Consider the following 15,223-nt stretch of genomic DNA (forward strand, 5'->3'; position numbering starts at 1 on the left):
CCCTCAACAAGTGCGCAGACCTTTGGTATAATTTTTTTGCTCCTGTCTCCCCGCCCCCACCCCCGCCACTCCTCCTCTTCCTCATCTCCTATCTATCTCCTGCTTTTCCTGCTCCCCGTTCTTTCCATCCCTGCCCTCCCAAACAGCTTTGACCTGGTCACAAATGGCGGTATCTCCATCATCCTCCGGTTCGAGCGGGCACCTTTCATCACACAGGAGCACACTCTCTGGCTGCCTTGGGACCGCTTCTTTGTCATGGAAACCATCATCATGCGACATGAAGAGAATGAGATCCCCAGCTGTGACCTGAGCAACTTCGCCCGCCCCAACCCTATCGTGTCTCCATCCCCGCTGACGTCCTTCGCCAGCTCCTGTGAGGAGAAAGGCCCCATCGTTCCAGAAATTCAGGTACCCAGCTTTCTTAACTGTATTTCTCCAGGCTTTTATTTCACTGGTGGGTGAGGAGGGTCTCAGAGCCGGGGGTGCGTGGAGAGCGATCCCATCAGCCACCATCCGAATCCAGCTACCAGGCCCCTCAGCAGCCGTGGTGTCGAGATGATGGCCTCCTCTCTTACACACTTACATCACACCAGCACTGGAAGGCGCCTGGCACAGCCCAGCATAGAGTGAATTCCTGCTGCCTTTCCAGTCTGCCATCCTGTTCCCTTTCACTTTCCTCTCCCCCAGCCTCCAATGTCCCCCTGTATTTTGAGTATTTCTCTCAAAAATACTTATGATAGTAGGGTCTACCAAGAGAAGTAGGACAGAGGCGCACCGTAAGAAAGACTAAATGAGAAAATGTGCTTAGCACAATGCGTAGTGCTTAGCAAGTGCTTGAAAAATTCTAGCCAGTTGTTATTATTATTGAGATTATGTTAAACACACTGCCTTCGTGCCAGCCAAGGATTTATTTGGCTCAAATCTTGACACGTAAGCACTTTACTTAATTATCATTAAAAGGAAGTAGTTTGAAAAGATGCGTTTTAATCAAATGGAAACCAGGACAGATTCTTTGCCTAACGGAGCTGTGCAGAGTTAAATGTTTTCCGCCATCCCAGCCCGATTTCTACTGGGAGGAACGAAGGCCTGGGGAAGAGGAGAGACAGCAGGGAGGGGCCCAGCCTGGCTCTCTTGCCTAGCAAGAGCTCTGGCCGTGTGCGTGTTAATAGGTTGCCACCGCCTGTAGAGTGGGAGCGTATACACTATTGTGTGTAGGTCTCGCGCCTGGCCGAGCAGATGCATCTCCGTGCGTGTGTCCTGTTGCGTGGCTTCAGGCACCAGCCCACGAGAGGGACATACAACTATTTTGAAATTCTCAGTGCACCCACAGGTTGAAACCCTCACTCCTTTTCAGAGATGCAGGGCTTGTCTCCTGTCTCAACTACCAGGCTGACCTTTCTTTTGAAATGGTTGTCAGTGGAGACAGAGCTTGCTGGAGAGAAGTAATTTGTTACTCAACCCTGGTTCAGCTCCAGCCAGACATTTTCCCAGGAGCAGAGACTTTGGAACAAATGAGGTTAAAGGTCCCACCCTCTTCACTGCGCTCCCTGGGCTGGGTGTCTGTGAGCCCAGCTGGGTCACAAACCTTGCTTATTAACAGATTCATGAAACACAAGAAAACAAGCTCCTGGGTTTTCCCAGCCCTGTCATTGGCCCGCCTTCGCAAGCACTGCGAGATGTACATTTTAAAGGGTACGTTGAAGATAAATATTTATGAGAGCATCAGGATGGCACTCCGAACCCTGACTGTGGTTCACCCGGGTAGAGAGCGGCTTTGCCTAGAATTTTCAAGCTGATTTTTAGAAAGATTCCTTTGCTTTAGGCCCAGGCCCTAAAATTTCATGTGTTCAGAATGAGGTGGGGAGAAAGTTCACACCCATCTCTGATACGAAACGGACAGAGAGGAAAAGGCTTTCTTTGTGAAGGCCCAGTTTCTCCATGAACACGAGAAGAGAATGATCACTGTCCTTTTAATGGATACGTTAGCCTTAATTGATTTAACGTCCCTTTCTTGAAGCGGAGCCCAGAGCATCAAGCTGATAAAAGTTCTCTACTCTTGCCATGTGCCTGAGCACCCTGGCATTGATTTTCAAGTCTCCATTTTGGAACTGAGCCCATTACACCCAGTAGATCGGGCGCCACCTTCCCCACCATTGTGTTCATCTAGCATCTAGATGAACCGGGGCACGGAAACCCCATGCCACCAGTTCAGCCTCTTTGCGTGGTTAGCTGCGGGGGAAGAAGGGGATTGGCCACAGGTCCTTGGCAGGCCTTGCTCGCAACCCTGCATAATTGTTTAGCCAACCTCTCATGGTCTCTCTTCACTATCCTGAGAAGGATAGCTGTCAGAGGATCTTACTTTAGGAAAGTTGTGGGAGACACTGTCCTCCCTGCTGAGGCAACTGTGTGCATTAGTCTGAGGGAAAGGCCTTTCTTCCTTTTCCTGCCAGTTGAAGAACCAGCACCAGCACCAGTAAGGGCACCATCATCCCACTTACTGAGCCCTTGTTATGAGCTGGGCGCTTTTCTGTATGTGGCTCTGCTCGGTCCTCACACCAAGGCAGAGAGGAAACTGAGATTCGGCAGCGTGAGTGATTTTACACACATTATCCTACATGTCCTTCTCAGTAATGCAACAGGGTGAGCAGCAGCATCCCCACTGAATGGGGGAGAACCTGAGGCTCCCTGAGGCAGGGTCATACCATGTGAAGTCGGCCCCGGAAACCAGGCCTTCTGCCTTTTGGTTCCCTCCTCCTCCCGCTCCTCTTCATACTCTGCCTCCCCGCTCCTCCCTCTCCTCTCTTTCCGAGTTCCTGCTCCTCCTCTCCCCTCCGTCCTCCCTCTCTGCCTCCTCCTCTGCCTGTCGGTCACCCAGAGTGCTTGGGGCTTGCCGTCTCCCCTGCTCCCGTGAGTCCCTGACGGCTGCTTGCTGTGTCATCTGTCTGTCTAGGCTTTGCAGGAGGAGATCGCTATCTCGGGCTGCAAGATGAGGCTGAGCTACCTGAGCAGCCGCACCCCTGGCTACAAGTCTGTCCTGAGGATCAGCCTCACCCACCCAACCATCCCCTTCAACCTCATGAAGGTGCACCTCATGGTGGCGGTTGAGGGCCGCCTCTTCAGGAAGTGGTTTGCTGCAGCCCCGGACTTGTCCTATTATTTCATCTGGGATAAGACAGACGTCTACAACCAGAAGGTGTTCGGGCTATCAGAAGCCTTCGGTAAGCCTCTCGGCCACAGGACTCGGGGTCATCCCCAGGGAGAGAGTAACACTTGGGGGCACGGGACTGTTTCTCCATCTCCCTTGTTTCTTCTTCCTCCTTTCCTCTTCTTAGAAATACCTATGGCTTAGTTGGCCTTCCAGACTTTTCAGGAACTATGACCTCAAAGAATGTACTCAAAGACCTGAATGTAAAGAAGTTGATCATTTAAAAAAAGGGGGGGGGGCTTAGAAAACCAAAAGGGCCTTTGCAAAGTGCTGTTGTGGTATGTGACAGGCGAAAAGAGGCTTTGTGCCACAAAGGTAGAGCTGGCTGGGCATTGTCCTGCCCCCCTCACAACCATCTGGCCTTAACGCACCCACTAGAAAATGTGGAAGTCTGGAGCTTCTGGGTTTCCTCAGTTTTTTGAGATGCAGGAGCTAAGATTCTTTCTTCCTCAGAAAGTCTTGTTGGCCTCTGTACCTCATTCGCAATCAGAGAGATTCTGTTCTTGTTGTTGCTGTCTGTTTTTAAGATGAAGCAGAAAGTGTCTGTGGCCTCGCCTGGGTCCCAGCCCCACCAAGACATCACCCTTCAGGGGCTGGCTGTGCTCATGCCAGCTTCCGTACAGAGCAGTGTCCCAGAAGGGGTTCAGAGCTGGACTGTTGGCCGACGTCCCCCCAGCAGGGCTGGTCGCCCAAGCACGGAGAGGATTAGCCCAGGGAATTCCTTCTCATCTTGAACCCTGCTCCAACTTCATTCTTTTGCTAGATTCCACAGAAGCAAAATGAGGAAGCAGAGGAGAAATCACGTTGTAAAAAGAAAGAGGAGAAGGGAGGGAAGGAAGAAAGACAGGTAGTCACTGAGAGAATGTTTTTTCAACACCCCCTCTGGCCGGTGTTCTCCCTCGCACGGTTTAATATCCCATCTAATCCTCATTGCCACCCTCTGAGCCAGAGACTGTCCCCAGATTCTGCGAGAGGAAGCAGACAAGTGAGGGGACTTCGGGAGGACAGATGAGAGAGGAACAGAGCTGGACCCATCATAGACCTCGCCTGTAGCTTCACATCCCACCCTACCTTGCAAGGGCATGGTGGGAGCAAAGATCCAGTCTCTTTGTTCATGCTCCCTTCTGTAACTCAAACTACTTCTGGAGTCTCTTCAAAAACAATGAAACCTCACAACCTCTTTGGGTGACCTGAGCATTTTTCGTGTCCACCAGCCAGGGCAAAGGAAAGCATCTGCACAGTGAGACCTCCAAGCCAAGAGGCCAACCTGTCCCTGAGAGGACAGGTGACCCATAGGAGGTAGAGAGGCTGCTAATAGGACTCCCGGTCATAGGGAAGGTGTCGGGGTGGATATTCCCCGCCTCCTATATTTGGCCAGCAACCTTTTATGGCACCTAGGGAAACTTTTTCAGGAGCTGCCCAACTGTTAATTCCTTCCTTGAACATGTGGTAAGATACTGCCCACTTGGCAAGCAGAGTCCACACAGAAGGATACTTGAAAGAAATGCCATTCCTGTCTCTGCTAGTTCCTTTCCATCGGGCAGTTCCGGGTTTTTTTACAAATCCAGCCTTGGGACTCCTGCCATGGTTCGCCTGCATCCCGGTCCCCTTCCAAGAAGGTCTGGATCTATGAGACAGAAGAAAAACCAGCGGATTTTCAAGGTTTGAGACCTCAAAGCAACTTCCAGCTTTCAAAGTACCCTAACTGAGCTCCTTATCCATGTATTCATTATAAACAGTATAGAATTCCTTTTTCTAGTAAAGTAATGCCATTATCATTCATAAAAATTTGATGAGTGAGTGGACAAAAATATGAATAAATTCATATGTTTCTATAAATAGTGCTACTACTTGTTAACATTTAAATTTATTCTCTCTCTTTATGTATAGTAAGTGTGTGTGTGTGTGTATGGTTTTTTTTTTTTTAACATTTTATTGATTTGACAGACAAAGATCCAAGTAGGCAGAGGCAGGCATAGAGAGAGGAGGAAGCAGGCTCCCCGCTGAGCAGAGAGCCCGATGCAGGGCTTGATCCCAGGACCCTGAGATCATGACCTGAGCCGAAGACAGAGGCTCCCAGGCGCCCTATATGGTTTTTTTTTTTTTTAAGCACACATATAATCCCATATATAACGAGTCTTTCCAGCTTGGCATCATAAACATTTTCCATGTCACCCTGTTATCTTCATAACCAAAATATCCACTGGCAGCATAATATTCCTCAAGTGGGTACCTTTTGATGGGCTCAATCTCTAGACCCTTTTGAACTTTAAGATTACTTCCAATTTGCACTATTAGAAATAAAGCTGCAGTGAAGAGCTTTGTGCCTAAACTGTTTTCCATACTAGAGGATCATGTCCTGGGAATCAATTCACCTGGGTCCTTTTGAAGGTGTTTAGTGCATTTCCTTCAACTTTTTCCTAATAAGACACAATTGTTCTTTGAAAAGAGGGTACTCGGGCTCAGCCTCTCTGGGTCAGTACTGCACATACATCTGGCTCCTGCTGAGAAACATGATCCTTTCTCCTTCCCTACAAAAGACAAACCAAGCCTTGCAGGCACATCAAAGCCAGAGCAGAGACTTTGCTCACCTGTGCATTTCGTACCTTTTGTTTTCTGCAGTTTCTGTAGGCTATGAGTATGAATCCTGCCCAGATCTGATCCTCTGGGAGAAAAGAACAGCAGTGCTGCAGGGCTACGAAATCGATGCTTCCAAGCTGGGAGGATGGAGCCTGGACAAACACCACGCCCTCAACATCCAGAGTGGTGAGTGCGTGAGAAGAACTCCACAGCCAGGCTGTGGGTGGGACCTTCATATCATATCCTTCATGCCCTTTAAAAAAAAAAAAAAGAAAGAAAATGCACACTCCCAGTTACAGGGGCTCATGTGTGATCAGTCGTCCAAAGGATTAGTCATCAGAAATATTCCTTGGGAGCCTGCGCTATGCTGGGCACTGCCAGGCACTGGAGGATACAGAAATGAGACTCCAGACACTTCCCAGGCAGTCTCCATGCTGTGCCATCCCACACAAAAACACAGGACCCTGGGATCTGGAACAGGGCCACCTCAGCCTCTTGGTTCTGCAAGGTGTCTCTGGACGGAGTGTCAAAAGGTCTGTAGGATTAGCCCGATATATTAAGTAGGGAGAACATTTTAGGCAGAAGGCACAGTAGGTGCCAAAGCACAAAAGCCTAAAAGAAGAGTAATTGGAAAGAAGATTCACTGTGGTCTGAGCAAAGGATGAAATGAAGGCAAGAGCCAGAGCCAGAGCTGGGGCTGGAGCCGCTGGAGGCCAGGCTGAGAAGATTAGGACTTTGAACTGCGTCCAGAGGCAGATGTCAAGCCTCTGAAAGGTTCCAGGCCTGCAAGTGACACAATCCACTCTGTAGTTTAGATCGCTCACCTTGACTGTGTGCTGTGATGGGACAACTCAATACGGTCATGACAGCTCCCGCCTCACCTGAAGATGCTGGGAATGGCTATCTATCAAAGCCGCAGCATGGCTGAAGAAAAAACTGACAAACGGACTCTAGAATTTATGATAGCCTAAAGATTTGTCAGTTACTAAGGCAGCCTTTAAAATCAGAAGAAAAAAGAGGCCCTGCCAGATATTCGACAGTTCTAGAAAAACCACCATCTTACTGTGCGGGGCCAGCCCCAGAGCAGATAAAGAGACTCTAGGGGACAGAGCAAGGGGTTTAGAGAATGGCCTGAAAGCCATCAGGAGGACCAGTTTTGGCCACGTGCATCAGAAAAGCCAAAATAACAGAATTCCAAATGAGTTCAAAACGTGTTTCTCACTCAGCACCAGGTCCAGAGGGAGGCAGTCCAGGGCTGGCTTGGCACTCTGCCAGGTCAGAGGTCAGGGTTCCTCCCCTCCCATTGCTCTGCTTGCACCTCCAACCCCAACGTGATGGTTCAGGGTGACCGCCTAAGTTCCGGCCTCCATATCCACATCTCAGCCAGCAAGGAGGAGGAGAAGGGCTAAGGGCAGTCCCTCTCCATTGCAAGGACACCTCCCAGCAGCTGCCTACCGCACTTCTGCTTCCCACGCCACTGGCCAGAACTTCATCACCTGCCAAGCGTAATCTGCCCTAGATTGTCCCATGCCTGGTCAGACGGCAGGGCTTCTGTCGCTGCAGAATGGGATGGGGGACAGAAGGAATCTCAGTGGAGGACCACACCATGCATATGTAGGAACTGGCCCGGGACCGAGGGAGCCTCAGATGTCAGTGGGGGTGGATAGGTATGTTAGGTTCACCCTACATACAAAATAAATAAGGTTAATTAAAGATCTAAATTTGAAAAAAAAAAAAAAAGATCTAAACTTGAAAGATAACACTTTAATAGAAGAAAAATTAGGAGAATATCTTTATGATCTCAGAGGATTCACTAAAACCAAAAAGAGCACAAACATGTGGTAGCAAAATGAGTGATTAGACTATGTAAGAATGAAAGGTACCTGTTTAATAAAGGACCCAACTAATAGGCGACAGCCTGGGACAAGATCCTAGTGACCATAAACCCGAAACTCAGGCTTCGATATGGAAGAGATGAGGTCGGAGGCAAGGAGTCCAGTTTGGAGGCTGTGGCAGTAACATGGGAGATGAAGGTGAGCAGGACCTAAAAAGAAATTGTGTAGATATGGGATGAAATCTGCAGGTCACTAAGCTCAGTCCCTTCATTTTGCTCGGAAGGAAACTGAGGCCCAGGAGCAGGTAAAGCAGTGGGGAGTCTGATGCAGCATCTGGGATCAGTCTGTTAGGAGCAAAACCACATAAAACCCCAGGTCTCTCGACTCTACCCTGGTGAGAGGAGACTGAAGTTCACTCGTGCATCTCTGTAAACATTCACTGGGATCTACTCAGTGTCCAGTTCTGCATGAGGCACTGGGGCTCTGGGGGAAGAAGACACGGTTCTACAGTTGACATGGTAGCAATCTAAGGAGAGGAAAATGGGTAAGTGTAATTTTAAAAAATGCACACTGTGATAAAGACAGGGATTAGACGTGTACTATCTGAGAAGCGGTGAATGATTCAGGGCCTGGGTGACCTCAGGTGAGCCACCAACCTGCCCCCACCCCAACCTCCGTTAATACAGAGTGGGTAATAGAACCTATCTTACAGAGTCGTCGTGAGTGTTCATTCGGGAAAGATTGGCCTGTTCGGGACATTCTGGGTTTCGTGGTGGGGTTGCCACAGCCCTGGAGGTTGAGTATGGAAATGGTAGGCAGAGGGCTTGTGTTCCTTGCAAAAATCAAGGGGACTCTGTGGTTGACCACAGAAGAGGGCCATTTCTGGCTCCATCGTTGATTCTGCCCTTTTGTCCTTGTCCCAGGCATCTTGCACAAAGGGAACGGGGAGAACCAGTTTGTGTCTCAGCAGCCACCTGTCATCGGAAGCATCATGGGCAACGGGCGCCGGAGAAGCATCTCCTGCCCCAGCTGCAACGGCCTTGCTGATGGCAACAAGCTCCTGGCCCCTGTGGCCCTCACGTGCGGCTCCGACGGGAGTCTCTATGTGGGGGACTTCAACTACATCCGAAGGATCTTCCCCTCTGGGAATGTCACCAACATCCTGGAGTTGAGGTATGTAAGGAGATGTCCTCCTCAGCTTCCTAATACTGTCCCTTGGCCATCCCATGAGCCCACGTGGCATGACCCACTGCACCCAGAGGAGGGGATAGACAGCTGCACCTGTCAGAGTCCATCCGGAACTTTTCACTTCCCAGCTCAGAGGCTGAACTATAAACCTGGGGCTCTGGGGAAGCAGGTGCTGTTTTCCACCAGGCACAGCAGCGAAGACAAATCACTTGTGGAACAGGAGGATATTCTTGGTGCCCAAAAGATATAAAGGTCTCCTAACAACCAGGAATTAGAATTCTGGAAGCCCTTGAATTTCCTCTCGTTTCCTGGCACCAAACAGATTGGGATTAGTCCCATGAGCCTTCTTAGAGGAACAAGGACAACAGGATGGACATAGCCCCCATGCCAGTGTTGCCTGATTTGACCCTGTTACTAAACACTCATCTGAGTTAGGAGGAGTTCTCTTCAGATAAAGGCCCACAGGCTGAAGTTAGGCAGTGCCTCTCAGCCCCTGACGGGCCGCAGAGCCAGCCGACTTGGCCTTTTCCTTCTCCCCGTACAAACGGTGCATGATGCAGCACAGCCACACTTAGAGCTCAGGGAAGGGCCTGATGGGTTGCATTTTCTCAAGGCCTCCCTGAAGCAGGTTTTTGTAGAACCAAAGCACATCATTTTAGAACCAAAGCACTGTTCATAGGGGGTGTTCTGGGGTTACAGAGGAGCTGTGGTTAGAGACAGGGGAACCCCACACTCCCTTTCGGGAGAAATGGCACCAGGTTCCTCAGAACTGCTGTAGGGAAGGGGATCTGCCTATCTCCTGGACTAGGGTCCATGGGGACAGGACGGGCCCATGAGCTGGAAAGCTTTCTTCCAAAAATGGCCAGGGATAAGGAAACTCACTTTTGTGAGATCTCAACTATTTGCCCAGTGTAATAGTCCCACAAGGTATTTGTCACGATTGCCCTTGACAAGCAAGAGAAAAGGAGACTTGGGGAATTTAAAGAATCTGCCCAAGGTCCAGCTTCTGGAATGGCAGACCCAAACCCAGAAAGCCATCTATCACACAATTCTGCCTCACCAAAGAATTGTCACCTGATCCAACAAGGGCTGTTTTGGCTTAATGCCACATTAAGTTATTCCCTGGAGGTGATTGTCGGCTAAGAATCTCACTCTACAGGGCACATGTGAAAGGAAGGGAAGGCTTGCTGGTTGACCACAGTCATGGCAGCCCTCAGGAGGAAAGGGTTCCTATTTCTGTCTCTCTCTCTCTCTGTCTCTCACACACACACACACACACACAGAGACAAATAAAGCAGAGGGTCTTTGGCCACGAGAAGAATCAGAATTCTCTGGATTCCTAGGAGATGAGATATCAAGCTAATGAGAACCACCAATGGAATATTCTCTGCCTTTCTTTTCTCTTTTACGAGTCTCACTGTCACAGAATCTGTCAGGGATGCTCCAGTCAGCTGCTCACATTGTCTTCCTGTCTCCCAGAGTACCACGGAAAGAGCCATCAACTAGGGAGTCAGGCCTCCGTGGCAGAGAAGTTATACAACTTTGGGCAAGACACGTACCCTCTCTGGGCCCCCATTTTCACATCTTCAAAATAAGAGATCCCATTTTCCCTGCCTCCCTCCCACATTTGAGGGGAGATCATGGAAGATAATAGACAAGGAAGGGAGGAGTAAATGAAATTTGGAGAGAAAAATAAGTTTATCAATGCATTACCATCTTAATATATTTTCTTCCCAGTCTGTTTCCTGTTCCACCCCCTTCCTTCTAATTATGGTATATCTCCAGTTCTGTATTCCATTATGAGGAGAATCACAGTGGGCTGCGCACGGTTTGAGTACCCTCTGTAGGGCTGTGTGCACACCGACAGAGACGCAGCCATGAGCAGGTATATCTCTGGGCCTGTGTGTCTGTACAGGGGAGGGAATCCGCTGTTCCAGCCTCTGCCTTAGGCTTGGTGAGAACAACAGCTTGTCAGCCTCATTCTCTTCCCCTGAACTCAGCCGTGGTGGTGCAGGTGAAACCAGGCCTCTTCTGTGATATGTAGCTGCTTGTAAGTGAGCTCACTGACAAGTAATATCCAATATAAAATAAATCAGTGTCATAGCTGCTAAGTCTTTATTTATTATAGTATTGTACAGTACCATTGCTGTCAAGTTTTCAGGCTGCTAATAATGCTTCTAACCCCGCTGCTAACACCTCATTCTTTCTTCTATTCCCTGCTCTCCTGTCTTCTGTCAGAAATAAAGATTTCAGACATAGGTAAGCCAACCAGTGGAGAATTTCCTGTCTCTCCTCTGCCTTGTTGCATGTTGTATGGTAAGCTGCACGTGTCCATTTCAGATGGCTCAATAGCAAATGAGTCCTGTGCGATTGGAACTGATTGGGAGTAATCAGTTACCATGAGAGGAAGTCATTAATAATGGTGGGGGCGGGTGGTGAGAGCCTGAACTCCTTTCATCTCTAGCGAAGTGCAACAGCTACTCTGATCGTCTGTGGACATGACAGAAAATAATTGGGGAAACAGTTTTAACCTTGGCATAGTAATTTGAACACCCGTCTGCTTCTCCTTGGAATAAATGAGGGCATCATCCAAACTGTGTTGAGTGGCTTCGATGGTCACAGTGGGAAGTCTTGAGAACATCTCGATCAGGCGAAGAACCTGGAAGAAGACAGGTGTCAGGTTTGCACTTCTGTGGGCGTTCCGGATGCCTTGGCTTTGGATGCCAGGTGACCCCACCAGAAAGTTTGCCAGCAAGGACAGAGTGGGAGAGGATTTTTCAGACCATATGGACCACCCAAAATAGCGGTCCCCAAATAGGAACTTCATCACAGAGTAGATTTGTCACAGAGGCTCACAGTGACACTGCAGCAGGCAGAGAGGGCCTTATCAGATGCTCCAAGAGTGATGTCTGCCCACCAGCACCACTGTCTTTGTAGTGCTAGACTGACCCCGAGGCACAGGTGCTTTGCACACTTCCAGGTAACTTGGAAGTAGCTATGGGCAGGTGGAGCTGGGGCTGCCATACATGCGGCTCTCAGTTATCCACATGTCACACACATCAAACTTGTACATGGGGTAGGTGCTAAGTTGGGATCAAAGAAAATCTTGGGATGGTGGAAAGAGTTAGACATACCCAAAATCCAGTAATGTTTATATCCACACCTATGTAATTAGATATAGTATTAATGGAACAATCTTATGTATTACTTTTTTAAAGACTTAATTTATTAGAAAGAGAGAACATGAGCAGGGAGAGGGGAAGAGGGAGAAGCAGACTTCCCACTAAGTGCAGAGCCCAGAGCCCAACATGGGGCTCGATCCTAGGACCCTGGGATCATGACCTAAGCTGAAGTCAGATGCTTCGCCGACTGAGCCACCCAGGCACCCCCAATTATATTTATTTTTTTAAGGTTAGAATAATAATTAACATGGATAGAGCACCTCGTCTGTGGCAGAGAGAGCATTTGTGGTTTACATGGACTGTAGCAGTTCAGCCCCAAACCATCCAGTGAGATAGGCTCTCTTGCCTCACGCAGTTTACAGCTGAGAAAGCTGAAGCTTCCCTGTTGTGTGACCTTGAAAAAAAAAATCACTTCATCTTTCTGAGCTTTTGTTTCTGCCTGGAGGTTAACAGAGTCTCTCTCAGAGGCGGTTTTATGGGTTACAGAGGATATCTGTAAAGAATCCAGCATTGAGCAGGGCACAGAGGCACGGGGGGAGCTGCAGGCCTGGTTGTTATTATTATTATATTTATAGGTATTACTATCATCATAACCATTATATAATGATAATGGTGTCTCCATCTTGCCCAAAAAGGAATTCAGTCCTTTTCTAACCAGAGACACACTTCTTTAGAGTAAATTAAATAGAAGTTGAGAATAAAGGGTAAAAGGAGGAAACACATCTGTGATTGTATGTCAGACTACACCCTGTACTTCCTGGCAGCCAGAGTAAACAGGGAAACGTCATTATTCTCACGGTTTGCATTATCAGAAATGGGAAAATACGCTCACTTCTCAGAGAGGGTATATTTTTTCCTGGCCCTACAAGCTAAAAGAATTTTGAGGGAGCTTCGTATGGAAGAGACTGAACTGTGAATCGATGCACAGCCCCAAGTTGGGTCTTAGAGCAAACACAGAAGTACGTTTCATACAAAGATCTGGGGTGAAGACCTAGCATTCAACAGGACAGCCTTCAGGCAGTGGTGGTCCCTGGCTGGATACAGGGGATGAAGCCAGGGGGCTACAGGGGATGAAGCCAGGCAGAATCAGGCGGCCAGGGATCCTGCCCAGCTGTGTGGCGCCCTCATCAAGGGCCTCTGGGTTGGAAGCCCAGCGTTTCCGGTTTCCAGACGCATCTTCTCTAAACCATGAGACTTGTGGTTTTGGTGCCCTTTTGTTTCTGACGTTGAGTGATCTTTCGATACATCCGTGGCATGATTTCAAAGTCAGCTTCCTGCCTTCCCTCAATTCGTAGCTTTCTCAGGCGCCAAAAACTACTTCTGAAGTAAACCAAAGTGGAAGGAATAAAGGAATTTCTTTCTGCCTTCTCCAGTTTTCTACAGAAATTCTGGAGTGAAAAGACCCAGGTCCCAGCTTTGATTTTAACCAGCACTTGGATAGTGGTAAATCCCTTCCTCTCTCCAGGCCTTTCTTGTCCCCGTTCGTTAATGTCAGAAGTGGATTAAAAATTCTAAAATTTTGTCCTCTCTGTCCATGAGCATTTTCTGTCCCAGCTGTTCCCAGGAGTGGCAGTCCATGTGGGTGTTCCCAGGGGCAGTCTTGTCCCCCTCTGTTCAGCCTCATGCCAGTCCACCACACAGGGCATGATCAGTCCAGGGACCCCGTGGGCATCTTCCCTTGGTAGACCCCCTCAGGGAACGAGGATCCTCATTTCCTCCTAGATCTCCTCACCCGGGTCTCGGAGGAATGCCTGAAGCCTGTTGCTCAGAAGCACGTTTGAACTCAGGTCTCCATCGTCCCAGCTGCACATATTAAGCGAACTCCAGTAGAGAGCCCTGTACGGCCCCAGAAAATAGGCAGGGAGGGACAATACTAAGTTTTGGCTTTTCCAGTATGCACTAACAGAATAATCTGAAGGTTTCTCCAGGTGGCAAGCTGCCATTTATTGGGCATTTTTATGGAATAGGCACTGTGCTCAGAGATTTATATTCTTTGTGTGTGTATATATATATATTCTTTATACAGTGTTGTCCTCAAAGTAGCCCTTTGAAGTATTTGTGATTATCCCCATTTCTCAGATGAGGAAACTAAGGCTCAGAGTAATGAAGTGCTTTGCCTAAGGTCAGCTACCGTTTGAACCCGTCTTTGTGGCTCTTCCCACTTGGTTCTAAGAACCAGTAAATCAGGTTCTGCCAGGTTCTGCCAGATGTAGTCAAAGGATGCTCATTTGTAGACGTTACTCTGAGCCGAAGAGGGAACTCTCACTGAGGAGCAGGGACTGGAAAGCCTCTGGTCCCTGGACTCCCAGCTCCCAGCAGGAAGTTCCCCACAGTATCCAGAAAGAGGGCATAGTGAGGCTTGATTTCAGCTCGTGAACTTCGGGGATGACACCCAGGGAGTCTCCAGGAGTGTGCATAGCTTCCAGAGGCCCCACGTTCATGTTTACAGAGGTAGAAAAGAATGTGGGTCCCTCGGTGGACTCTGCAAACAGAGCCGTGACTGTCCCCTGTGCCCAGCCCGGCTCAAGAGACCAGGAATCAGAGCTGAATCCGACACGGTCCCTGCTGCAGAGCTGAGCCTGGGGCTGCGTCTCACGCAGGGATGGTTTGTAGAGTAGATGGTTTGTAGCCGAAAGCTGTGCTACTCGCAGAGCAGACGGGCAACCCCGGCATCTCCGAAGACTTGTTAGAAATACGGGTGCTCAGGCCACACCCCAGAACTGCTGAACTGGAATCTGCATTTAATACCATCTCCAGGTGAATCATTTGCCCCTTAATGTTTGAAGATCCCTGTTGTCAGACCTCAGTTTCCAAATCAGAGTCACCTGGAAAGATCCTAAAGATAGAGGTGCCCAGGACCTTCAGTGTCAGGGAGGCTTTTCTTCTTCTTTTTCTTTTTCTTTTGTCTTTAAGCTTTCCTTGTGAATCTGATGTGCAGCCATGTTTGAGCACCATCACCTTAAACTCCTTAGCATTCGTATTTCCTCTGTACACTCCCAGGGAGGCACGTAGTCAGTCATTCACTCACTGATTCATAAATTCAGTAGACCTTTCTGGAACACTTACTCTGCAGCAGCCCAGAGCTAAGCAGCAGGGACTCGAAGCTGGTCCCTGCTCTTAAAGAGTTCAAGATGTCGTTGAGGAGGCAAACTAAACGGAAGTGTCTTGAGGTGCCACAGTACTTACAGTAATCTGCTGAGGGCCTAGGGGCACCAGGAAGGACGTGGCCAGTT

General features: G+C 48.9%; 1 protein-coding gene across 1 annotated transcript in view; it reads left to right on the top strand.

Moving 5' to 3' along the window:
- TENM4 (teneurin transmembrane protein 4) overlaps positions 1–15,223 on the top strand; it is a 753,030-nt gene that overhangs the window by 684,168 nt on the left and 53,639 nt on the right. Inside the window, exons 21-25 of the mRNA XM_082749583.1 lie at positions 147–408; positions 2,951–3,218; positions 5,828–5,971; positions 8,544–8,793; positions 11,047–11,067. Of these exons, the coding sequence (XP_082605709.1) occupies positions 147–408; positions 2,951–3,218; positions 5,828–5,971; positions 8,544–8,793; positions 11,047–11,067 (945 nt within the window). The remainder of the gene's footprint in view (positions 1–146; positions 409–2,950; positions 3,219–5,827; positions 5,972–8,543; positions 8,794–11,046; positions 11,068–15,223) is intronic.

Source organism: Mustela nivalis (genome assembly GCF_964662115.1).
Source record: "Mustela nivalis genome assembly, chromosome: 9".
Classification (NCBI taxonomy): domain Eukaryota; kingdom Metazoa; phylum Chordata; class Mammalia; order Carnivora; family Mustelidae; genus Mustela; species Mustela nivalis.